The following is a 26,239-nucleotide window of genomic DNA, read 5'->3' as shown; positions in this document are numbered from 1 at the left end:
GTAAATGTCAACTGAATTAAAGTAATAAATTGTAAGATGGTCAACATCATGAACTTTGGAATATAGACTTTTGTCATTCATTCATTATATTGCTCTGAAATTACATTGAGCATCTTAAATAAGGATTGGATATATTATGAGGAAGTAAAGCATATTTCCACAGATATATATATAAAATATAAATTTTTTTGGTAAAAGTTATTTGGTATATATATATAAAATATAAATTTTTTTGGTAAAAGTTATTTGGTATATATATATATATATATATATATATATATATACACACATACACATACCAAATAACTTTTACCAAAAAAATTAATATTTTATTTTCTACTGACTTGTATACTTTTAAACTTCTGAAAATATGTTCAATTGTTTTCATTTTTTATAGAAAAATTAGAATTCATTCGAAGTTCCTTCTTTCTACACAAGACAAAAAATGGCTGTTTGGCATTCATTGTCCGTGGTACTTTAATCCTTAAAAAGAAATAAATAATAAAAAAAAAATGACTTACCCTCCCACAGTATGGGGAGTGGGGTAGAACTCTGACTTTGGTTAGTATTCAATGCAAGTCATTTTGTTTCTTGCATATTGAAACAAAGAGTTTTGAATGAATTCTAATTTTGAATTAAAAAAATAAAACCAACTGAACATATTTTCAGAATGTTAGGGTTAGTGGTAGGGTAAATTATTTTTATTATCTTTTCAGCCAAAATTATGCCCCCCCCAAAAAAAAAAATTTAACACATTTTTTTTTTGTTTCAATAAGTCAATGCAATGAATACAAATTCAGAAATAACAAATCTTATAATCAGTTTCCGCAATTAAAAGTATACAGGCTGGTAAAAATTAAATTTTTATTTGTTTAGTAAAAGCTATTTGTTGTATATTTATATATGCTCCCCCGCCGATTTCTCTGCTGTTAACTGTTAAAGATTACCAAATAAATTCCATTCTAATAAATTTAAAGTACATTTAACAAGACTCATAAGGTTTAATTGAATATAACAAAATAGTAACGTCATCAACAATCATAAAAGGAGAACATCCATCAGAAAATATTAAGCCATTTTCTTTTTTTAATTTTAATTTTAGATTTTCTGAAATTTTGATCCCACAAATGCGGGAAAGGCAAGCTTTAATACCCTTGCTTGGACTGATAATATCTAGACTTTGAAAACGACGAGACTGCCACAATGAAAATACTAAAACTCAGCAATTAGCTTCCTCTAAGTGCACGCCGTGTATATGGTTCTGTAAGACATCCGTGGCACTTTTAGCAAAGCTCTTAACTCCCATTCCTTCAACCTCGATAACTTCGCCCTCGGCATTCACTCCGCAACAACAATGCGACCCGCTATTAAAAACCCCACCGCACGCCGTGCAGGTCTCGCCAACGCACGCATACACGTCCGGTTTTACATCTATGGGTAGTGACAAGGTTGCGGCGCTGACAGCGGTGGTGGTTACGCTTTCTTCAGAGGCATGTCTGCGCTTGTGTTTGACAAGAGTCCCACAGAGTGCGAAAGCGGCCCCGCAGAAGTTACATTCAAAGGGCTTTTCGCCTGTGTGTGTTCTCTGATGTATTTTCAGGTGCGACGAATAACTGAATGCTTTCGTGCAATACTGACATGTAAAAGGCTTCTCACCTGTATGCACACGCTTATGCATTGCAAGGTGTGATGAATATGCAAATTGCTTGTCGCAGTAGTCGCAAGAGAATGGCTTCTCGCCCGTGTGTGACCGCTTGTGTATCTTGAGGTGCGACGAGAAACTGAACGCCTTGTTGCAGTAGTCGCACACAAATGGCTTCTCGCCAGTGTGCAGCCGTTCGTGCATCTTAAGGTGCGATGAATACGAGAACGTCTTCGCACAATAGTCGCAAGAAAACGGCTTCTCCCCAGTATGCAACCGTTTATGCATTGCCAGATGAGAGCTGTAGGCAAAACCCTTGCCGCAGTAATCGCAATTTAGCGACTTGCCCGCCTCCATCATCAATACGGGCTGCTGCGGTGATGCTTCAGGCTCTTGCGTCGTCGACCCCGCAAGATTGTCCTCTGTAGGGTCGGATGACGGAGTATCTTCTGGACAAGTTATGTTCACACTCCACATATGCAGTGTTGGATAAATAATCAAGCCAGGTGAGTGTTAAGATCTTTTAACGAGAGATATGACTGAGTTGTAGTTTGTATTTCAGGAATGTTCACATGATTTTAATCTGTTTCCGCTTATGTCCAAACATTAGCAGCAGTGCTAATAAATAATTAAGCCAGTGTCCAGTTTAATAACTTTTGACGAGACATATGACTAATCAATATAGGCTGTAGTGATGCTTTGGGTTCTTATGTTGACTCTGCAAGACTGTCCTTAGGGTCAGATGATGAAGTATCTTCCAAGCAAGTTATTTTAACGTTTCACATATGCAGTGCTGAGTAAATAATCAAGCCAGTGTCCAGTTTAATATCTTCCAACAAGAAATACGACTCAGTGGTGGTTTGTATTCTAGAGATGTGCACATGGTTTTTATTCTGTTTCCGCTTATGTCCAAACATCAGCATCAGTAGTTATAGTCCTGGATGATTATTTTCTTTGTTGGTTCTTCAGTAGGTAAATGTTCCAGCATTAAAATTTATTTTTATTTTTCAGAAAAGTTTTTTCGGGGTGGAACGACAATTGTAAAGACTCTTTAAGTCAACACGCCAGTTAGAAATACAGACATCTGAAACCGTAAAAGAAGAGAAAAAAAAAACATTAGAAATAAAATATGATGAATACAAGCATAGTAAAGTACGTTATCAAAATTAAAATAATAAATGTGTTGTCCGGAGAAATGGGTTGTCGGAATAATGGAATATTTGAATGATAAGTAAACAAGCTCATTATACTATTTATTAATGGCAGAAACATTAATTATTTACAGAACGATATGCATGAGTTAGTACAGCCGCCATCTTGTCTCTCTCTCTCCTCGAATCTATAAAAGAGCAATAACTCTTACTTTCTTTATAAGAGTTATTTCCCTTTTAGCTTTTTATCGCTATAACAAAATACAAAGGAGGTGAATACGACAAAAGATCTGGGTCTCATTCTTTTTCTACTCTATATCAACGACTTGATGGATATGGTTGATGGAAATGTGCTCCCATTTGTAGATGACGTCAAATTAGCTCAAGTCTAGCCTCCACCGTGTCCGGAGACGATCCATTAAGTGGGACTTGCACCACAATATCACTAAATTCTGCCATATTGCAGTGGATACTTCTTCCAATTTTGTTCCTATTTCAACCAAGGCACAGCTTCACTCATAATGAACAAGGCATAAGATTTTGCCGACTTTGGTGAACTTGTCTATCAAGCTATCTAAACTTTCTATTCACCTCCCTATTTTTCATTAAATAGTCCTTTTTCTGCAAAATCAGTCCTGAAATATTTCTTACATTTTATGTTTCCTTTGTTAGACTGCAGTTAGCCTATTCTCTGTATTTAGTATGCAATATTCGACACATGGAAAGAGTCAACCGACTAGCTACTCGAATAGTGCAGATACTACAGGATCTTTTACTCCTTTGATTGCCAATGTTTACACAGTGACCTCATTTTGGCCTAAAATCTCTTCATTAATCATTATAATCTCCTGCTTCAGGAAGAATCCATGTGCGAATTACGAGATTTCATTACTGATTTTGATTGAAGCAAATCTATAAACTTTAGAATGGACTCCAGGTGTAGTAAATAATGCGGAAATTCAAGACAAATTTGAACAACGTGCTCGACTACTGTATTCTCTTCTGTGTAAATTTCTACCACCCTTTACCTACTTGGTAACTGAAGCATGTTTGATTTTTTGTTTTTTAAATTTACTGAATTGAAAAAATATGAGCTCAGTTCAATAAGTGTGAATGCAGCATGGGCAAAATTTTGTGAACGGCCGTCTCTGATAACATTGCAAGCTGTGCCTCTCTACATCCGATTTGGTTGTTTTGTTTTTCAGCATATCAACCCTTTTCAAGTTATTCAATGCTGAATCCAGTAATTTTGGAAAAAAAGTTTTTATACTTCAAGTTTTTTTTTTATCTTCAAATATTTATTTATATGTGTTTGGCTTAGTTGTTTTGTTTTATGGCATGTCAACCCTTTTCGGACTATTTAATGCCGAATCCGGTCATCTTGGCAAAAGTTCCTATGCTTCGAACTCTTTATATATATTCAAACTAGCCGTACCCGGCCATGTGTTTGTGTAAATGTTTGTGTAAATGGAACCCCCACCACCAAAAAAAAAAAGATAACATTCATTTTTTTTTAAGAAGAAATTAGTGTGGCAAACTGTTTTTTTTTTTTTCATTATAAAAAAATATCCGTGAATTAATTAATAAAGAAAATAGTTTATGCATTTATTCATTTGCAGACTATTATCCTTATAGCTGTTGTTCCACAACAATCTGTGAATATGTAAGACAAAATGAAAAGTAGGTAGATGAATTTTTTTTTTTGCTTTTGTGATAGCAATTTATCGTAGCGAGCGGCATGGTAAAATGAACACACGGACACAGAAACATGCAAGAGAAATAATAATCAGAGAGAGTGAGAGAGAGAGAGAGAAGAAGAGTTGGGAAAAATATATACAGAGAGAGAGAGAGAGAAAGAAAGAGAAAGAGGGGATGAAAATCGTTGCAGAAAATGTTGACGCTGTAAGATGTTTGTTTTTTATTTCGGCAGAAAAAGAAATGTAAAAAGTGAGCAAGAAAGAGAGAGAGGAAATAAAAACTGTTGTAGGTAGTTTTGACGCCGTAAACTGTTTTTTTTAAATTTTGGCAGAAAAAGAAATGTAAAAAACGAGCGAGAGAGGAAATAAAAACTTGTGTAGATAACGTTGATGCTGTAGAATGTTTGTATTTTTATTTCGGCAGAAAAAGAAATCTAAAAAGCGAGCGAGTGAAAGAGTGAGAGGGAAAGAGAGAGAGACTTGGAAAGGATATATATGGGGAGAGAGAGAGAGAGAAAGAAAATAAAAACTGTTGTAGATAATGTTAAGACTGTAAAATGTTTGTTGTTTTTTTCTTTGGCATAAAAAGAACATCACACGGTGAACAATATCTACAGCAGTTTTTATTTCCTCTCCCTTTCTCTCTCTCCTAGTCGAAAACCTATGATTGATTTTTTTTTTGCTTTTGTGATAGTAATTTATCGTAGCGAGCTGCATCGTAAAATGAACACACAGATACAGAAATATGCAGGAGAAATAATAATTGGAGAGAGAGTGAGAACAAGAGTTGGGAAAAATATATACAGAGAGAGAGAGAGAGAGAAAGAAAGAGAAAGAGGGGATGAAAACCGTTGTAAATAATGTTGACGCTGTAAGATGTTTTTTTTTTTTTTTATTTTGGCAGAAAAAGAAATGTAAAAAGTGAGCGATCGTGTGAGTGAGCGAGAAAGAGAGAGAGGAAATAAAAACTGTTGTAGGTAGTGCTGACGCCGTAAAATGTTTGTCTTTTTTATTTTGGCAGAAAAAGAAATGTAAAAAACAAGCGAGCAAGAGAGAGAGAGGAAATAAAACTGGTGTAGATAACGTTGGTGCTGTAGAATGTTTTTTTTATTTTGTCTGAAAAAGAAATCTAAAAAGCGAGCGAGTGAAAGGGAAAGAGAGAGAGACTTGGAAAGGATATATATGGGGAGAGAGAGAGAGAGAAAGAAAATAAAAACTGTTGTAGATAATGTTATCGCTGTGAAATGTTTGTTGTTTTTTTCTTTGGCATAAAAAGAACATTACTCGGTGAACAATATCTACACCAGTTTTTATTTCCTCTCCCTTTCTCTCTCTCCTAGTCGAAAACCTATGTGGACAAGATAAGTAACATGATTGAAATCTAGCTAATCGTAGGAAAATATGTAAGTAATTTAAAGCACTCACATTAAAAGTAAATGTAAAAAAACAGTATAAAAAAGATTTAAAAATGCCCCATTACAAAACAATGTAAAAGAAAACAAAAAAAATAGCATTGTGTAAGGTTCGCTAAGCTGCTCCAAAATCGAAAAATAAACAATGGTACCCATAAATATTTTTTTTTTCAGGGTTTGTTTTTTTTTTGGGGGGGGGGTATTGTGCCATGTTGTTAATGTGTGCATAGTTAAGTGTAAGGTTATCAGTATTTAATTTTCTGCTTATGAGTGGTTATTATGTTTCTATTTGGTTTATTTTTTTAAAACGATTGTCTCTTGTAGAGAGTGCTGCCATATTTGAAAAGTTCTGGAGCGTTCGTTTATGTATTAAGAGGTAAATTCCAGAATAATGAAATTGTCACCTCTCAGCCAATGAGAATGGGCGGGATTTGAGAAGGGAGAATTTATTATTTTTGAATCGGGAAATGGAAAGACTATGTTATGTCCATGTGTTTATGATCCAGTTACGAAGGGTGCAGAATGTGTATGTTTCCTTCCGGTTTTGAGAAGGGGAGGGGGGCGGTAGGAGAACTTAATATTTGGGAAAAAAATAGGAACTACTTCCTCTAAAGATGCAGTGATTGTGATGGTGTTGCTCCTAGGATGAAATGTAGGATTTTATTATAACGACTAAATGGGTCTAAATAGAAAAGAGGCAAGCCTCTTTTCTGTTGTTCTTGGCCTTCGGGCCAAGATCAAGCTGTTTTTCTTCCAAATTCAAGAACTTTTTATTTTCCAATGAATTGAACTTTTTTCACACACACACACACATTTTATTTAAAAAAAAAAAATGCACACACACACACATACAGAAATTGTATATATATCCTTTTTGCAAAAACGCTGGGGTTTTCATTAGTTAATTTAGAGTCCACAGAGTGAATGAGGTATTGTGGTAAATGTTGCCAGTCAAGAGTAAAGTCGCCAAAGACTCCAATTTTTACTTTAGTTACAAAGACCCTGCAACACTCCCCTCCCCAGATCTTATAGGGCCTTGTGCCTAAATTTGTTTTGTCTTTTGGAGATTTTATTTTTTAAAATTTTTTAATTTTATATTGGAATTTTTTTAATTGTAATATTTTCTTTAAACAAAATAAATTAAATATAAAGATCAAAGTGTAGTATCTGTTCTGCAGATGCTGCACTTAAGATAATTTGTACCAGTCAATGGAGGGGAAACCCTCTATACTGGGACAATTATTATTTTTGGTAACCAGAGTGCCCCCTTTTTGCTTACTTTTAGGGGAGCTGGTTTTTACCCCACATTAAAAATGGCCTTGTGCCTAATTTGTTTTGGTGGGGAAGCAAATAAATACACTAAATGAGTCTAAAATGTTGTTCTAAAGTTACATAAGATAGTGGCTAATAGCCTAGACATAATAAATCTGTATGTGGCATCTCTTGTTGCAAATCTATAGTACTTTGGTCCAGAGGGGAACTTCTGCAAACAAAATATTACATATAGAGATATACAGGGTGTCCCAGAAGTCGCGCACCATATATTTATATGTATTCAGGCTGAAGGTGAACAATTGGAGCATCTATTGTGATTTTGATTAATAAAATTGATATTCATTGATATTCATATTTGTTTTTATATAAATCTACATGGTGCGCGACTTCTGGGACACCCTGTATATTCATAGTGTTTGATTTGGTTTTATAGAGGAAAAGTGTTGTTTTTGTTTTTTACTTTACAAAACATGATTGACTTTTGCAAAGGGAAAAGAAAAAAAAAGAAAAACATCAATGTTTGATACATCTAAGTTAGTGTGCGTGAGCGTTCAACTGTGTATGTGCATTGAGAATGGACGAGGCTTCCCTTGACTACTTTAAGAGAGTGAAGGCAACTGAGCTTTATGGCCTGATTGCAGCACAGTAACAGATCCAGGATTGAATATATCAGCAGTGTGAAATCTGATAAAATCTTTTTATTTATTAAAAATTGTAACAATTTATGTCTTTTGAAAATAATATTCGGTTATAGTCAGCTAATGTACTTCCTAACTTCTGGCATAGTGCTACCGGAAGTGGTGCCAAGGCAAATCAGTTCCTTTACTTTTATTGTTCTTCGGTATTTCCATTGTGAAGTGATTTATTGAAATAAAATATATAAGAAAAGGACATTATTATTTTATTTACTTATCTTTTTTTTTCTTTACAAAAGTTACCACGTATCAAGGCTCAGAGGGCATTCGAGGATAAGAGTTAATGTGTGTATTGTAGTCATTGGGATAGTTGCGTAATAGTTATTTGTAAAAGTAATTTGGGATGATTAGATCATTTATGAGGATGGCTCAACAAGAACTTGTTTGCATTTGACTTGAAGATAATGATATTGTAGATAGCTGGAAAGTAGACCAGTGGAATAGAGTTTCACAGGCGGGCAGTTTAAGGGAAGAAGCTCTGTTCATGGGATCCATGTTTAGGTTTAGGCAACGATAGTGAGTGGGGGAATGTTTTGATAGTGGTTTCGGCTAGACAAGTGTTTTTTTGTGAAGGATTGGAGAGGGAAGACCGTAGATTGAAGTTGAACACTTGCAATGAAAATAGCGATAGAGCAGGGACATGCTCGTAACGTCTCTTCTATGGGAAAGAGGCTGCAAAAGAAAAGGGCATCGCCTACTAGATTACGAAATCTGTTTTGAACTCTGTCAAGGCAGGATAGGTGCTTCGAGCAGCTTCTGCCCAGATGTGGCAACACTATTCAACCCTAGGACGTACTTGGCTCTTATACATTCTTCAACAGTAAGATATCTACTAGAGCGGTAGAATGCTTCAACTATTTTTCCAGCGACCTTGGCAACGGATTTGATGTATGTGCTCCATTTTAGATCAGAAGTGAAGGTCAGACCAAGAAGTTATCTAAACATGGGGCATCCTCAAGGTGAAAGTTGTTCATTTCAATAGGGGCCAGATGTAGGTCAGAGCGTTGATCATCGAAAGATAGAAGTTTAGTTTTAGATATATCAAAATTAACAAGCCACCTTTTTCCCCATTGTACCATGTGCTTAAAATCAAAGGAGAGAGAATCAGAGAGATCTTAGATGTTTCTCATCTTAAAAGTGTTGGCATAAATGGTAATTCAACTGCATAAATGCCAACAAATGATCTAAGAATGTGATTTAGAAGATCATAGATGAAGATCAAGAAGAGAGTTGGGCCTAGGATGGAACCTTGAGGGATGTCAACATTAATACTGTGAGCTTCTTATTTCTGTCCATCAACCACTACTCTTATAAACCTATCAGAGAGGAATGATTTAAATAATCCAGCTATTCTGTAGCTGTAGACCTTGTGTAGCCTTTGATATGTCAAGAGCAATTGTCCTAGAAATGAAACCCGCGTTGAGAGATTCACTAATCCTGTAAGATATTACTGGTAGCACATCAGCTGCAGATCTAGACAAGCGGAAACCATATTGCATGTCACTAAGAAAGTTGTTTCCGTTGAGGTGGTTGGTTACTTCTCGGTTTAACATAGATTCCAGTAGTTTACTCATGATGTACAGGAGACTGATTGGTCTGTACTGAGAGAGAGATGACCGATCACCTTAATTTTTAAATACAGAGCAGACTGAGGAGGTTTTCCAAGGTGTTGGGAAGCATTTCTCCTTAAGACAACGTTTAAACAGCTTTGTAAGTGGGGGGGGGGCTAGTTCTGTTTGAAGCTTTTTTGAACACTATAATTGGAATGCCATCAGGGCCAGTTGTTTTACTAAGATTGAGATTTTTGATAAGCTTGGTAACATCACACACAGTTATTTGTATGTTGCATAGTGTGTTTTCAGACACAGAAGGAAATAGGAAAGGTAGGCGTCCCTGATCGCACAGGTTAGAATTTGCTGCAAAGAATCTGCTGACCTCGTTTTGACAGAAACATCACTCATTCAAGATGAGGACTGAGGAACAAATGAGGAGAAGCAAGAGTTACTGGGCTGTCGACAACGCATGAACAATATGTTGTCTACTCTCCATTATTGAAAAGTATACAATAAAAATTAACAAAATTATACAGATAAAAATAACACAATTAGTCTTTATTTGCACTTAAATGAAATTATTGAAATCAAAATAAATAACTTTCAAAAATTATAAAGAAAACATATCCAATACATAATAAAAAATATATGTTTATGAAATTATAAAAATAAAAGTTTTTTAAATTTAAAAAATAAGTTTTTTTATTTGAATTTATATAATAAATATATGGTTATGAAAGTATAAAAATAATATTATTGAAATCAAAATAAAGTTTCAAACACCATTAAAAAAATGTATCCAATACATAATATTCCAAAAATAGTTATTCTTTGTGTCACCACAGGAATTCTTGCAAATCACGATCGAAAGACTAATTCTGTTATTGTTATCTGTATAAATTTTATAAATTTTTATTGTATACTTTTCAATAATGTTCTTTTCGTGTATTTTACTAGCCTGAAACCGGAAGTGATGAATATTTAAATTAAGGCTAGACAATCGAAAAAAGGTGATGACTTTCGAAAATATCAGCAAAAAAAGCGACCGCTCCCTGTAGAAAAGTGCTGAGTTGAGGGTGAAGGAATTAATATTTTTAGCCAATTTTTCGATATTTGTCGTCCAAAGGGTCGTGCTTCAAAACAATATTGATCTTGTGAAAATCCGTCATCTCTGTCAAAAGTTTTAGGCAGATATACATACATACATTTAAACAGACAGGTGAGATTTATATTATAGATTTCAATAAATTGTATCATAGAAATACTGAAGAACAATAAAAGTTAAGGAACTGATTTGCCCAGACTTTGGAATTCCCTTCCAGGCCTCGGATTCCCTGACTGTATTGACATGCAGAAGTTAGTGTAATGTGAACAGGCATCTCGCTGCCTAACTCCCTACATAGTATCCCAGCAAATCTGGTCCCAAATAGTAACCCCTTATGACTTAGTGGCACTGTGCCTTGTTTGGAGTGAAAAAACAATTTTTGAAAAAGTTTTTTTTAGAGGGAGGGGGGGGGGCGGATGTTAGGCTTGTTATGACCATCTGATTAATTGAATCAAGCCTTTCTAACCAATTGTTAGTCCGGGAAGGCTCAAAGTGGAGTGTTGCAGCCAACAGGTTTTTAGTGCCATAGTCATTAGCAACTCAGACACCAGGATCCTTTCCTCAGACATCAAGTGACCCCATTAAAAGTTGGCAGCGGGGTCTTAACCCTCTGCAAAGTAGAAGTCGGTAAATAACTATACACTTAACAGTAAACAATGGCTGGCTCTTTAGTCTCTACTGGAATGTTTTAAAGTGTATAAAATACGGGATGCAAAGTGGGTGATCATTTTATATTAAATTTGTATGCAAAATTGATTCCCCGGTTTAAATTCTAAAATAATTGCATTTTATTTACAAGTTTTTTATAGGATGTTCACATGTAATTTAACTGAAGGTCCTTATTGACAATAATACCAGAAAAAAAAAAAGAAAACTGTTTGTGGCAATTCACGTTCAAACATAAATTTAAAATTAATAACAGTTATTAACTACCCTGGTTCTTAAAGTACTTAGTTGTAGGAGACTCAGTGCTTTGCTCACATTTCTCTATACTGTTCAGATGTTTAATATGCCCCTGAGCTCATCAGATGTCCTCAACCCTCACCATCTAGATTTCACTTCCATACATCATCACACTGCATTTACTCTGTCCAATCCTAAATCTTGCAATTACACTAGCACCTGCTCCACCCTGTACTCCAAGGCTATCACCAAGGTAACAATGATTCTTGACAACTTCAATGATATTGTTTTACAGAAAAAACAAAAATAACACACCGTATGCTTTCCATATATCATCACATTGCGTCGATATACTCTTCCCTTGGTTGACAGATAATGCTCTGCTAGTTAGTAATGACAGAAGTTTCCTGAATCTACTCCATCCACTCCTAATTCTTGCTATTACACAAGCACCTGCACCTCCTTGTGCTCTAATGGTATCATCCAAATATAGTTTCTCCATATCTGAGTTCTCATCTGTCTCTATAATCTTACAAACTGGTTAATATCTCTCAACCCACCAGTTATTTCACCACAGTTTTTGTATGCCCAATGCTTGCAAGTAACACAAAAATCTAAGTTGCACCTAATTTCCTTTCCACAAATTGAGTAGGGTAATTTTTCTTTCTTTGGTGGATTTCCAACACAACTGTAATGTAGCTGATACATGTCTCCATTCGGGATCCACACGTTGTATGCAGACAGTCACAAGGAAGCAAAATCATGGAAAGTATTCGACTCACTTTTTGTTTCGATTGAAACAGACATTTATTTACAGGTACTTCCAGAATAACGTCTTGTCTTTTATTCAAAAGTCTTCTTGAACTCTAATGAGTTTAGTAAGACTCTGCCGTGTCGAATATGTGGTGCTCTGTTTTTGTCCAGTCATGTTTAGGACACGTCTTTTCCTTGTTGCTCACAAGCCACGTGTGGAACACATTTCTGATTTCAGATCATCAATTTGGAGTTGGTAACCTTCATTTTCAGACCTTTTCATAATATCCCTTCCAAGTTTATGACAAGTAAACTTTCCATTCTTTCACAGACAAATCTAATTTATAAAACTCACTATGTCTGTCTGTATATTTTCAAATTCTATCTCTTCCGAAACTAAAAATCACAGAGCAGCACTAGGGGCCTCAAATGATTGGGGTTTTTTATGGACCATTCTTTTATGGGTCTTTAGCCGGTTAAAATAGTTTTGAAGGGGTCAAAATTGAAAAAAATCGTTATACATTTTGTACATTCATCTTAGTTCATTTTTAATCAGTTCATATGCATGTCACATTAGTACAGTGGTAACGTCACCAGCTTTGAATGCTATAGTTTTGCTTTCGGTTCTAGCTGATGGCATCCAAATAATTCTTTTTTTACTTTTGAAATCATGACTATAATAATATATACATAATCTGGACAAATTAAAATATCATATTTAAGCATATTTTATGACTGGGCAAAGCCGGGCCCACTCCCTGCTAGTATAAAATAATCAGCATACAGTATCTCTTTCGGACAACCCATATGAAACTCCCATGACAATGCTTCTAAAGTACACCTGTAAAGAAATAGCCTCAGTACAAAATCCTGATGAACGTTTACTTTAACATTAAAGTTATCATTGCATGTGCTGTTAATTCTCAGGAAATTTTCTATTGTTATTGCAACAATGAAAACAACAAAAATAACTAGTGCTGATGGTGGCTAAGTGGTTAACCCTCTGTTAGTCCCATGGGGTGTTTTGTCACCCCAATTTTTCTTAAGTTCATAATGCCTAGTTGGCAACTTATTTCTTTTTCTGCCTCCCAGTACTCTCCTGACTCGATGAGAGTGTAGCACAATTGTATCAAAGGGAATGGTGCAGTTGTGTCTCAGTTTTCCTTTGAGGTGAATCGGATTGAAAAGTAATGTTTATGTAATGAATTCATAATCATTTTTTTTTGCTATTTCAATTTATGGGAACATTTTGTGTTTACATTTGAGAGGACATTCATTTTTCTTGCTATTTCAATTAATGGAAACATTCTGTGTTTATCATAGATATTAAAAAATAGCACAAACTGGTGTATATTGTGGGTATTTTTACATAAATGTGATCTAAATCTAAGATTTAAAAAATGTTTTCCTTAGTTTTATAATTTATTTTATTGCATCATTTTTTATATCAATATCAGCAAGAACTGTAGATACATCCTCAACTAGCAGGATATATTTTACAAAATAATAACACTACAAACATTTTCGGATTGGGGTGTATATAAACAACCCATGGAACTAACCATGTTTGGAACATCCAGGTGAATAACACAGACTGAAAACCTGGGTGTTCCAACTTCAAATTTAGTGAGTTACACAAAAACACTTTCAAACTTACACCTAACCTTTAAAATTTTTTTTTTTTACTCCAAACAAGACATATTGCCAATTGGAACATAAAGAGGCTACTATTTGGAATTGGTGTCTAACAAGGGACTGTGAGGAATTGAGCATCGAGATGTCTATTCACAGAAAACAGGAAAAGAATTCCAAAGTCTAACCGTCTGAGGGAAGAAACTATTAGATCAGAAGGCTTTCTGGTATCTAGGGACCTCAACAGTGAATGAGGTGGGATTTTGCTGCTTGTCAGGTTAGTCGGGAGTATATCAAGGGGGTACAGTGTCTAATCTCCTAAAGAGGAGTTGAATAAAATAACCAAAAATTGCTCTCATGGGATACAATTTACAAAAAAGATGTCATGTAACTAAACTTTAGAAAAATAAAATTAAAATAATTACAAAAAAAATGCAACAATTTACAAAAACTATACAATGTAATATATTATAAAAAAAGAAATGTTAAATTTATCTCCAAAATAAGATCCTACTTTTTTATGGCGATTACATTTGAATCAGTTTCACATTTAAATTTAACTTAAAATTATGCTTCATTTCCGAGACATTGCTGAACCAGATAATGTTTTAGGGCAGTTTACTAGAATTTTTTTATTTTTGCTAAGGAAGATAAAATCTGTGACTTTTTTTTTCTTTTGGGGTGGTAGTGGTGGAAGCTCCTTTAACCAAAGTTTGAGTGGCAAATGCCCTCTCTCTCCTCCAAAAAACAAAACAAAACATTTATCACTACAAATAGATTTTAGACTTTGGCCAAGATCAAAGTGTAGTATCTGTTCTTCAGATGCTGCACTTCCATTTCTTGTTCTCTGTCAGTGGAGGAACAGCCCTTCACAACTGAGACAATTTTTTATTTTTGTACCTTTTCTCCACGTTAAAAAACGACCCTGGTGTCTAACTCTGTCCCGTGGGGAGGCATTGTAAATAGGTACAAATAGATTTAAGTTTGGATGACAACAGCCCCCCCCCGCCCCAAAATACCCTTCCGTAACTGTAAGTCGGTGATGGTACCCCTAAAAAAGTTCTAAGAATTAAATTAAAATGATTACACGTGGGTGATCATTTTACGTTAGATTTATGAGAAACAGATCCCTTATGCTAAATTCTAAAATAATTGTTTTATTTATTTTTCTCCAAGTTTCTGTCCGGAGTGTTGACGCATAGTGGCCTTAATATATATATATATATTTTTCATTTTTTCAGTGGGGGAGGGGAGGGGAGGGGGTAGCTGAGGGTCCTCATGTACAATAATACCAAATAAATAAATAGAATGCAGTGTTCGACATGATCCCAAATAGTAGTCGTTTGCGTTACAAATGGATGCCTTGTTTCGGGTGAATTATAAGTAAAAAAATTATAATTAAAAAAAAAAAAAAACGTGATTTTTGTTTTCCGTTTCAGCAACCAGAATTTTATTTTGTATGGTCGTCTTTTGGCCGCTGGCGTACCTCATTAACAGGTTTTACCGAGCCAGCAAACATGGGGGAAGTACTATAGACTACTACTAATCGTAGTGATAATTTTGTTGTTGGGGAGGGTGGGGGATATATTTAATTTACCCCTTTAAAAAAAAAAAAAAAGTCATGTTAATCTTTGGAAGATTTTAACGACTGGCTGGATGGCATAAAATGGTCGCAGATGTTCAGGTTTTATGGGGTCGTCATTGTTGTCACCTCCAATGTGAGCTTTAACCGTAGCTAGTGATTGTAATATTATTGTATTATTGGTTGCTGTTGGTGACGTGTATACAGTGAAGCCCATGTGAAAAAAAAAAAAAAAAAATCATGCCAGTTTTTAAGTAATGGTTTATTAAGCTTTAAAGCTATCGGTGCTTCTACAGAATTTGAACTAAACCAAATCGACTTTTACTGCATTAAATTAAAAGGTGCTTATGTATTTTTGGTGCTGTGCACTGCTGCTGCTGCGGAGTGAGTGCGCTATTTTTAAATAGTTTCTTCAGATTAAATTCAAGTTTCACGATATCTTTTTTTTTTGGTATTATTATACAAACACCGTGACAGCGTTAGGGTTAGGATTAGGGTTAGGGTTAGGGTTAATTCGCTGTCACGGTGTTTGTATAGTTTTACCTTTTTTTTTTTCCATTAAATTGTTAGGTAGAATCACAGATTAGTTACAAAATACTCTCCAGTCCCCATGTTAAGAATGGATTTCAAAATAATAACGTTATTATTTCATCGCGGTACCAAAAATACATAAGTACCAACTAAAAATTTGAATATTAGAGTTAGTTAAGGGTTAACGTAAAAAATAAAATAAAATAAAATAAGTTTAAATTCTGTAGAAGTATCCAAACGAAACATTGATTTTAAGTTAATAATTAATTTCAATCACTTTTAACAGCTATCCCAGTCAAAAACCATGTTTTCTGAAGACTCACTCCTTAATACGATTAAAACCTTTGTTTGTTTTTTTTTTCTTTTTCAAAAAATATTTAGGTATTGTGCAGAGAAGGTATCGTGCTATTTTTTAAAATAGTATTTTCTTGTAGCTTTTGTTTATTAAATTGTTAGGTGAAAGTATAGAATATTTACACCCCCTCCCTCCATATTAAGAATGGGTTTGTTAATAACATTATTTCAGAACTTTCTCTGTATAAGTACCAATATTTATTATAGATTTCAGTTATTTTAAGCGAATTTCAATATTTCTCAATAGTACTCAAAGAGTCCTAGTAATATAGAAACGTTTGCGTTTCATCCCAAAAGGAATTCCTCAGGATAAAGAAAATCCTGACGAACGCATGTCATAAGTTAAAGTACGTATATATTGTTTGTTTCAGTATTTACTTCAATAGTGCTCAATACATGTGGTGTTAGTATAAAATTATACTTATGGCAAGTAAGCTTCACACAAACATTTGTTTCATTTCATCAAGTGAAATTCATTTAGCCTGGAGAATTTCTTCGATAGAATGAAACACGCATTTATGTATAGCTCTCTTGCCATAAATATATCTTTGCACTACTTATATAATATATACACGCTAACCACTATTTTTGTTTGGTCGAATATCGGGGTAAAAAAAAAAAAAAAAAAGAATGGAAAGAGAGTGTGTATCTGTGTTACGCTGTTTTAGTAGTTGTAGAATATTAAGGCAAGCGATTCATTTCTCGCTTACATCACTCTTCCTTCCCTGGAAAAAAAAAAAAATAGATTTAGAGGCCACAACAAGATGGATTCCCATCTCTGGTAGGAGAACCAGCGATAAATAGACAATATGTTTGCAAAGAAGAGGAATATACGCACCCACTCTCTTTGCATTTACGGTTCTCGGTCATCAGTTTAACGATTTTTGTTCAGTGTTATGGCGGACATAATTCCCATCTTTTTTTACCCCTTTACGAGATCACTTGGCGGTGTAAACCAACCGATGTCCCTCGTGAACAAAGGGACATGTACTATTGCTGACGCTACTTTGAACAAGACCGATAGCCATTAGCCGCGTGCTCTCGTGTAATGAATGAATGGATGAATGTAGGATTGACATGAAATTCTTAAAGATAAACTAAAATGGCCGAAAAATGGGCTGAAATGACTTAAATAAATAAAAATTTCAGGAAAAACTAATGGACGGTTATCCGTCAATCATCCGAAATAACGGACAGACGGACTCATTGAAAACATAGGTCACTCCCTCTCTTATAAATCGGGGGACAAAAATGTTACTCCATACCCCTTGCTTAAAAAAATAAAATGAAATGTAAATGTGTTACAAACCGACCGACGAAGTGACTTGCATGCCACTAAAAATGCTAAGGAAAAGTTACAAATGTAAGTGCAGCAGTAGCACTACTGCAGCATCTGTTAAGAACATATACTACACTTTGATATTAGCTATGTGGCCAAGGAAAAGTTACAAACATAAGTACAGCATGTAGTAAGAACAGGTACTACACTTTGAGATATTAAATCTTTTATTCAGGCAAAAAATGAACATGAACAAAAAACTTAGGCACAAGGCCAACTCAAAAGGGGGGAAAATGGGGGTCGTTGGTCATCCTTGTCACTCTAGAACTAAACAAAAGTTTGTCTTAGCTAGAATCTTCTTTCACCATAATACCGCATTCGTCCTTTCATACTTAGGGACGTCCTACTTAGCACCCAATTTTTAAAATATTTTTTATTAGCGTGTAAAAACAAAAAAGATAACAATAAAGGTAATACAATAATTCATTTGTGTCGAGGGCGAAAAAAAAAAAAAAAAAAAAATCCAGTAGTGATTAGTAGGGCCCTCCCAACCCTGTCTAGTTGATAGGCTGCCCGTTCCACTTTGGTTTGTAAAGGAACCTGAGCTGTTGCGGGCCAGTCTCTAAGTGGGGATGCTCTCTAGATGGGACGAAATGGAGAAAAGAAAATTGGGGGAGGGGATGAGGGGGGGTAGTGATTGATTTCTTTCTCTCCAAGATGGGTGAAATTTAGAGAGAGGGGTGAAAAGAAAAAATTGCAATTAGGTGGGGGTGGGGATCTTGGAGGCTTCCTAATCAGGAGGGGAGGTGGTGGAGCACTCACTCAGCTAGCTAAGAGGCTAAGGATAAAATTACACTTGACGGAACTGCGTATTCCACACCTAGGCAAGAAACACGTATTCAAATTTGGCTCCTTTTCACAGACTTGCTACATGTATCCATCTTCTGTCAAATGCCGTGCGATGCAGCCTTCTTCTACCACATCTGAACTTCACCCGTAGTTGGTGTTTAAAGAAATCGATCAGATCCTGATCAGAAAAAGACAATATTCCCTCCCCACCCCCCACTGCCCACCTTGCAGACACAACGTCCAAATCACCATTCTCGCTATGGCCAGGATCGTAATGTAGACTATTTGTCTTTCCCGGTCACGTTGCCAACGACATTGGATACAGTAATCGGGCGACGATGCTCGGGATCAATGCATGTCGTCACCTTGTTGACATATGACCAGTATTGGTGGGGTTCGCGACAATCGAAGAAAGTGTGATCAGTCGTCTCTACGACAGTTGTTCCACAACGGGGACAAGCAGGCGACTCCAAAAAACCAGAACTGCATTGTATGTTGTTAAGTGGAAGTGCATTTCGGGCCAATCGCCAGGTCAGAGAGAACTCCGAATTATTCAGATGACTCGAACCTGGCACCCAACTCCACGCAGAGCGGATCTCACTCTGCTGTCAACCCAAACACGCTCATAGCGGGTCGGCGGCGGCCCCCCTCACTAGATCCCTATGGAGTTCCCTACGGGTAGCAGTCATAAGGTCGCTGAACCTTGGTAGTTGTTTTAGCGTGGCTCGGCACTCTTTCAGGAAGGCTGGATCTCCCCATGGCCTGTGATGACTCTTGATAGAGGGATCAAGAATGAGGTCGGGAAAGGCGGCAGTAATCGCGGGGTGCCACGGTTGCTCCTCTTGAAGGTAGTGGCTCAGGAAGGCCAGCCTCTCGCCGTCTCGATGACGCTTCAAGTCTGGCATTCCCAAACCTCCCTCACACGGACGTTGAATGCAGATCTGTCTGCTCATCCAGTGTCTTCCTCTGTCCCAACGGAGCAAGGACAAGAGTTTGACAAGAGCTGTTAGGTGTTGTGCAGGCAGGAGAAGTATGGCCAGTCGGTAAAGGATGAGAGGGAAAATGTATGTGGCGCACGCCTCAGCTCTACCCTTTAAGGAAAGTTTCCTAGGAAGCCACGAGTTGACCACAGCCTCCACCTTTGACCATACCTCCGACCAATTCTTATCAAGCTGGAGACCCGGTCCGAACGACACGCCGAGGATTCAAACTGGGCCATCCGTCCAGCTGAAGGGCGCCGGGAGGTTTGCGTTGCCACTCCAGGCGCCCAACCGCAGTCCGACCGACTTACTGCGCTTTATCTTGATCTCCGTGATTCTTTCGTACTGTGCAAGCGCCTCTGACACGATCTCAATGTCTCTGAAACTCGACACGTCTCAGCTGGCGGAACAGAGGCTCAAAGGCAAAGATGTAAAGCAGGAGCGACAGCGGACAACCCTGATGAACCGACCGAGAGATAACAAAGGGTTTCAAGCGCTTTCCGTTGACTTGCACGACAGCTGTGGGCTGTTGATACATCATGGAGATCCACTTGCAAAAGTCCGGTTTAAAACCGGCGGCCTCTAAGACAGATGCCAGGAAACGATGGTCGACCCTTTCGAATGGTTTCGACTGATCTAAATTGATCAGCACAGCTTCTGTGTCATCATCTATTCCCCCCTCTAGGATCGTGCAGATCAGGTGCAAGTTGTTCTGAATTGATCTCCCCTTCACAGCGTAGTTCTGTTCCGGTTCAACCAACTCGCCGATTACAACCTTCAGCTGATTCGACAGGACCTTGGCAAAATCTTCAACTCTGTGTTAAGCAGAGTTACGGGCATGTAGTCGTCTAAATCTTCCCCTCCATGCCCGTCACCTTTCTTCAGCAATGTGATCACTTCCTTGGTGACTTGCCCTAGGATGGATCCCTGAGCAAAGCAATGGTTGAACACATCCGTCAGAAGAGGTAGAAACATGGGCGACAGCCTCAAATACAGTTTGTATGGCAGACCATCGAGTTCCAGCAATCTGTCACAGCTGACCTGCTTCAGCGCAGTAAAGACCTCCCACTCTGTCACCTGGCCCTCGCAACTAGCTGCTCTAACCACCTGAAGGCGGGGAGAGTCGGCTAAATAGTCGTTAAACTCAAGGACCGGAAGATTGGGCTGCTGCATAAAACGCTCCTCGAAATGATCTCGAAATCCCTCGCAGATCTCCCAAGTCGATTCCAGGGTGCGTCCATCCGGACATCTGACTTTCACAATGTATTTGTCCGAGCCACGCCTAGAAACTTCACGGCGCACAGAATTGACTGCTTTGTTGCCTATCTTTCTAAGCCTAGCTCTAACTACTTGGCCTTCGTAATGCTCGCTAGTCTTGCGCAGAAGGTCCTGCTTAGCTAGTTCCTGACTAGCCTTATCACTCTCCCCCATAGCCTGGGCTAGTTTCTGCTCTAGCTGCTTCTTCGTCTTGGCCTTATCTAGTGCAGGGCGCTGGGCATACTTGACGGAGAAGCTTCTGATCTTGGCTTTGAGACCTAACCACCACTTACTCCAGGTAACCGCCCCCACTAGTGCCTTTTTAATTAGTTCTCTTAACTGATATTGGAAATCTTGTATCTCCAGAAGAGAGGTTTTTAACTTCCACTACCTCACTAACTTAGGCCTATTTCCTAGCTTCAGCCCGGCCATAACTAGTTTATGGTCCGTTTGGCCTAGCCAAGTGGACATGGGACAGGATAAGAAGTCTACTTACCCTCTCCTAACTAACATCCTGTCCAAATAGATGTTTGGTTAGGAGGGAACGCTATTGGTCCATGTCCACATCTCTCGCCCCGGATGCTCGACCTGAAACCTGTCGACCAGACAGCATCTAGCCATCAGATCAGCCAGGCTAGACTCGACCCTCTAGCTTCGCCTCCTACCTTATCTATATTGGGGTCTAAGATGGCGTTCCAATCCCCCATTAGCACTACCCGCTTCCGGCAATCTACAAATGCGTCGAGCTGACCGAAGAATGAGACCCTCTCATGAGCGGTGCTGGGCGCATGAATCACGACCACCCGAAACACACAATCTTTTATGGCAGCATCGGCCACAACCAGCCTGCCCTCCGCATCCCTATAAACAATGTCAACCATCGCAGAAAGGGTACGTTTAACCAGCAAGGAAACTCCCTTCCCCCGCGGGTTGCCATATGCTGAGAAAACCTCAAAATCTCGGGCCAGCACCTGACAGTCCACAGAAGAAATGAAATGCGTCTCCTGAATCGCAGCCACATTCACTCCAAGGGATAAGAGGTCATGCCGGAGGCGAGCCGCCCGGCCCGATGATCTCAAACCCCTCCTCGCATTCAGACTAGCTAAATTCAAAGCCATGGTGCCTACCTTAAGATGTGTTACACTCAGCTCCGAAATCGGTCGGGGAAAACACGCCGACACTGTATGCAATTAATGTCTTTTCCCCCTATCTGTTGGCAATCCAGCAGAGGTTTTAAATTTTTTCTCTGTCGGTGGTGTAAATCCATTGCCACAGACAGGGAGTCTACAAAACACAGTTTCTCCCTCATTTCAAGGGGAAGAGTCTCTGATGCAGTAAGTCCATGAGTGGGAGAAGCTGAAGGGTCTCTCTGTCTCCCGGGTTCACTCTTTTCTTTTTGGGGTGGTGGCTCAGTCTGCATTTGTGTGGGGACAGGTGTATGTGTGGTGTCTGGTGTTGGTGTTCATGTTTGAGTTGTGTCTGGTGTTTGTGTTGTATCTGGTGTTTGTGTGGTGTCTGCTGTTGGCGCGGTGTCTGGTATTAGTGTTAGTGTGGTGTCTTGTGTTGGTGCGGTCTCTAGTGTTGGTGTGGTGTCTGGTGTTGGTGTTGGTGTGGTGTCTTGTGTTGGTGTGATGTCTGGTGTTGGTGCGGTGTCTGGTATTAATGCGATGTCTGGTGTTGGTACAATATGTGGTTTGGAGGTGGAAGTGGGTTGTGTTGTTGTTTGGGGTGGTGTATGCTCACAGGGAATGGGAGGGGCATCTTTTCTTTCCTTTTTCTTCTTTTCTTTTTCTGCATTTCAAATGAACCAGAGAGTGGTGAGGTTGGGTTCTTCTCCCTCTCACTAGCTGATTCATCCTCAGAGGAGCAGTTTTTTCTCCACTTGGTCCTTGTCTCGATTGGTGTGGGGACCGTTGGTTGTTGCTGCTCCTGTTGTTGATGTTGCTGCTGCTCTAGCTGCTGCGGTGGTTGTTGTTGCTGCTGATTGTCTGGCTGTTGCTGTTGTTATTGCAGCTGCTTTTGCGGCTTTGGCTGCTTTGGCTGCTGCGGCTGCTGCGGCTGCTGTTGCTGCTCCTGCTGATGCTGCTGTGACTGTTGTTGTTGCTGCTGTTGCTGTTGAGCAGATAGTTGGGTTGATGTGGAGATAGATGTGTTTTCCCGTTTACGCCCTGCCACCGTACTCCATTGATCCTTGGGCTTTACCAATTCAAGGGTTGACGTTGGTGATTCCCTTGTTTCAGTGGCTGTTGCAACCCCCGCTGCTGGAACTGTGTTTACTTGTGGCGCGGGTTGGCTTGGAACTGCTTTTTGGGAAGCAGTTCTTTGCCATGTGGCCCTGCTTCAGACAAAACCAGCAGTGAGGGCGCCAACCCTCAACCATCACTGTCATGTTGGCTTTCTTGAAAGATATTGTTGCTGGTATGCCTAGGAAGCCTTCTTTTTTGACCCGCATTGCTACTGCATAACTTCCCAGGTGGACACCGTTTTTGGAGTATGCTGGGTCCATCCGCTCCACCTCTCCAAAATTACTGAGGAAAGCTCCCAGCAGTTCTGTGCATAGATCAGCAGGAACATTGAATATTTGTACTCGGATTCTCCTCCTGCCCCGATACTCTGGCAGTAACTTAATACCTGCGCATTTAAGTTCTGTGCATGAGAATTTTTCTGCTTCATCCTTGTTGGGGAGCAGTATGTCCCACATCGCGAAGCTCCTCTGGTGTATATACTTGGCGGGTATATTCAGTTTCTGAAGGAGCTCTGACATTTTCTCTTTTTTTATCCCCTTGAGCTGATTTGCGCAGATGTCCGAAGTGATGAAGGACAGGATCTTGTCCTCCATCGTCTCCCAGTCCCCAGATATTGGCTTGAGGACGTTCCCCTCAATATATTCCTTGTACTTGGTAAGGTACAAGTCTTTATATTCCTGTGGGGAGAGTCACTTATCAGCGGTTTTACCCCATGCAGATCCCTCTGATATTTTGGGCGAGGGGTCTTTTGTGGGGTTAAAAGATCGTTCCGCTGTCTTAGAGGTGTTTTGTGAGACAAGTTTCCCTTTAGGGGTTGATTCTCCCGCGCTTTCCTTGGGTGTGTCCAGTACTGCTCCCTTATTTGGGAAACTTCCCTTTGGAGGAGCATCCCCCCTTCATAATGTCTCTTGAGGCGGCAACCTCCTTGCCAGCGTTCATTTCTGGGCGGTATGCCTCTTCTTTTTGGGGGGAGCTGCCCTCGTGGGGAGCTTCTTCTCCGGTAATGTCTTTTGGGGCTGCTGCCCCTTGGTTTGGAGGATCTCGTGGGTGTGCCTCCTCAGTTTAGTAATTTGCTCCCTCTTTGGAGGAGCTGCCCTCATTGGGAGGTTCTCCCTGGGCACAGTTTTTTTGGGATGCTGCCCCTACTTTCATGTTGTCCGGGCGGTACGCCTCTTTGGTTTTGAGTGTTGCCCCCCCATGTGGGGAGTCGTCCTTTGAGGAGGGGGTACATTTCCTTGCCTCGTGTTGTTTCTTTTTTCTCTCTTCCCGTATCTGTGGTTTCCATAGCCAGTCAATGTGTATGGTAAAATCCAAAAAAATCACTGTTTTGACTGACGTGGAGACGGCATCCAAAGTGGGGAGCCGACTTTGGCGCCAAAAAGAAGTGGCGCCAAAGGCGGTAAGAGGGAAGATATAACTGAGAGAGGGAGTGGGAAGTTAGTAGAGGGAAGAGAGAAAGTGTTTCCTATCCTCCCTTGCGAGGAAGGTTGTAAATTATCAGCTCGGACCCCCCCCATGAGGGGGGAGAGCAGAGAAAGACAGACAAAGTGGGGGTGCGGACAGAACCCAAAAAGCTTGTCAGGTGTTCCGGGCATGAGAATGTGTCCTGCCCTTGTTGACTCATATTTCCGCCAGGGGTCCTTAGTGGCGTTATCTCTCAAACAAGATGGCGTCTGGCTAAAGCTTCGATAAAACGTCTGATAATATTTGATTTTCTTAAATAAAAAAAAACCTACTTGATCGATTTACATGATTTTTGGAATATGACATCTTCATGCAGTGACAAGTACGTACATTATAAAGATTTTTTCCAGATTTTTATTGTAAAAAAGATTACTTGTGGACCATTTATAGACTTGCACCCCAATTTTTTTTAAATACATATCAAATAGAATCACTAATCATTTCACGATTCAACCAGATTTATTTATTTATTTGTTGTTGTTGTTGTTGTTATTGTTGTTGTTATTATTATTATTATTATTTATTTATTTATTTTTTGTTACTAGGAGTTTTCACACAAGCCATCATCAAAGACTTCATCACGAGAACAACCTGTGGTGTTCCATGGAGTCTGAGTGACAACAAGTCTCCCCAGATTTCTAGTACTCCTTTGATAAATTTTCGCAAATTAATTTGCGTTATTGCAACATCTATTTATTATTGATTTCTCGCTGGCAACAACTATTGGTTGAAATTTGAGTGGCACTAAGCCTCTCCAATGTCCCACTCCTCTTCAATGTCCCACTCCTCAAATCCAGTAGAGGTCTGGTTAGTGCTTTCTTTCTGTTAACATATTACCCGAGTTATGTGCTCTTGATAGGAACTTGGCTATTATTCCTTCACATAAAATATCCCATATTTTAATTATACACTCTCCTTGGTTTTTCCATCTTCCTTGACCCTTCCCGACTATCTGGTGTGGTGCCGGTTGATGCCGACAATCTTTTGGGGAAGGAGGTAACTTACAATTATACAGTTTCAGTCTTCTTCATTCCATGTGGTGTTTCTTTGTTTTTGTTTTACAGTTTTACCCCTGTTATAGTTTCTACATGTCCGGTTAGTGTAGTGAGATAAACAAATATCAAAAAATGAATGACAAATTCAATCCATGTAAAAAATATATTGTTTTATTCGCAACTAGCAGGACCTGTATACCGGTGTTACCCAGTGGAAGTATGACACAAAGCCAGAACAGATTTGGTAAAGGTGGATTTTGTCCATTATTTTGTTGTGTTTTTTTGTTTTTGTTTGTCTCTGTGCACATTTAATGATGTCAACCATGTAAAGAAACCTGTCTGTAGAATAAGATAAGTTTTATTAGTATCACGTGGTCAATATTTGCTATGCATTAATATGCATAGCAAACATAATTATTACATGACATAATTATTATATAGAATTTAAAAATATTTATGAAAACCTTTCTCTTTCGACTTTTTCCCTAGATCAGGGTTGCCCCCCCCCTCCTATGACTGAAAACACACTATGCGACATACAAATATCTGTACAGGATTTTGCCAAGCTTATCAAAAATCTTGATTCCAGTAAAGCAATGGCATTCCAATCATAGTGCTACAAAAACTTTAGCTCCCATACTTACAAAGCTGTTTAAACGTTGCCTTAACAAGAAATGTTTCCCAACACCCTGGAAAACTTCATCAGTCTGCCTCACATTTAAAAATTCCGGAGATCAGTCTTCTCCCTCTCAGTACAGTCTCCTCGCCGTCATGAGTAAGTTGCTAGAATCTGTGATAAACAGAGAAGTGATCAACCACCTCAGCAAAAATAATCTGCTTAATGACATGCAATATGGTTTCCGTTCTGCAAGATCTACAGCTGA

The 26,239-nt window shown here is 38.6% G+C and overlaps 1 protein-coding gene across 1 annotated transcript; it reads right to left on the bottom strand.

Annotated features, from left to right (window-relative positions):
- Window positions 1-981: 981 nt before the first annotated feature.
- LOC145239798 (uncharacterized) lies at window positions 982-17,254 on the bottom strand. The gene is made up of 2 exons (XM_080103321.1): window positions 17,124-17,254; window positions 982-2,726 (listed from the first exon to the last, which is right to left on the bottom strand). The coding sequence occupies exon 2, from the start codon at window positions 2,117-2,119 to the stop codon at window positions 1,220-1,222; it is 900 nt and encodes a 299-aa protein (XP_079959447.1). The 5' UTR covers window positions 2,120-2,726; window positions 17,124-17,254; the 3' UTR covers window positions 982-1,219.
- Between the last annotated feature and the right edge of the window lie 8,985 nt (window positions 17,255-26,239).

Source organism: Euprymna scolopes, chromosome 19, assembly GCF_053919585.1.
Source record: "Euprymna scolopes isolate OS-2025 chromosome 19, ASM5391958v1, whole genome shotgun sequence".
Lineage (NCBI taxonomy): Eukaryota > Metazoa > Mollusca > Cephalopoda > Sepiida > Sepiolidae > Euprymna > Euprymna scolopes.
Note: the sequence above shows the minus strand (reverse complement) of the source record. Positions and strands in the feature narration are given on the sequence as shown.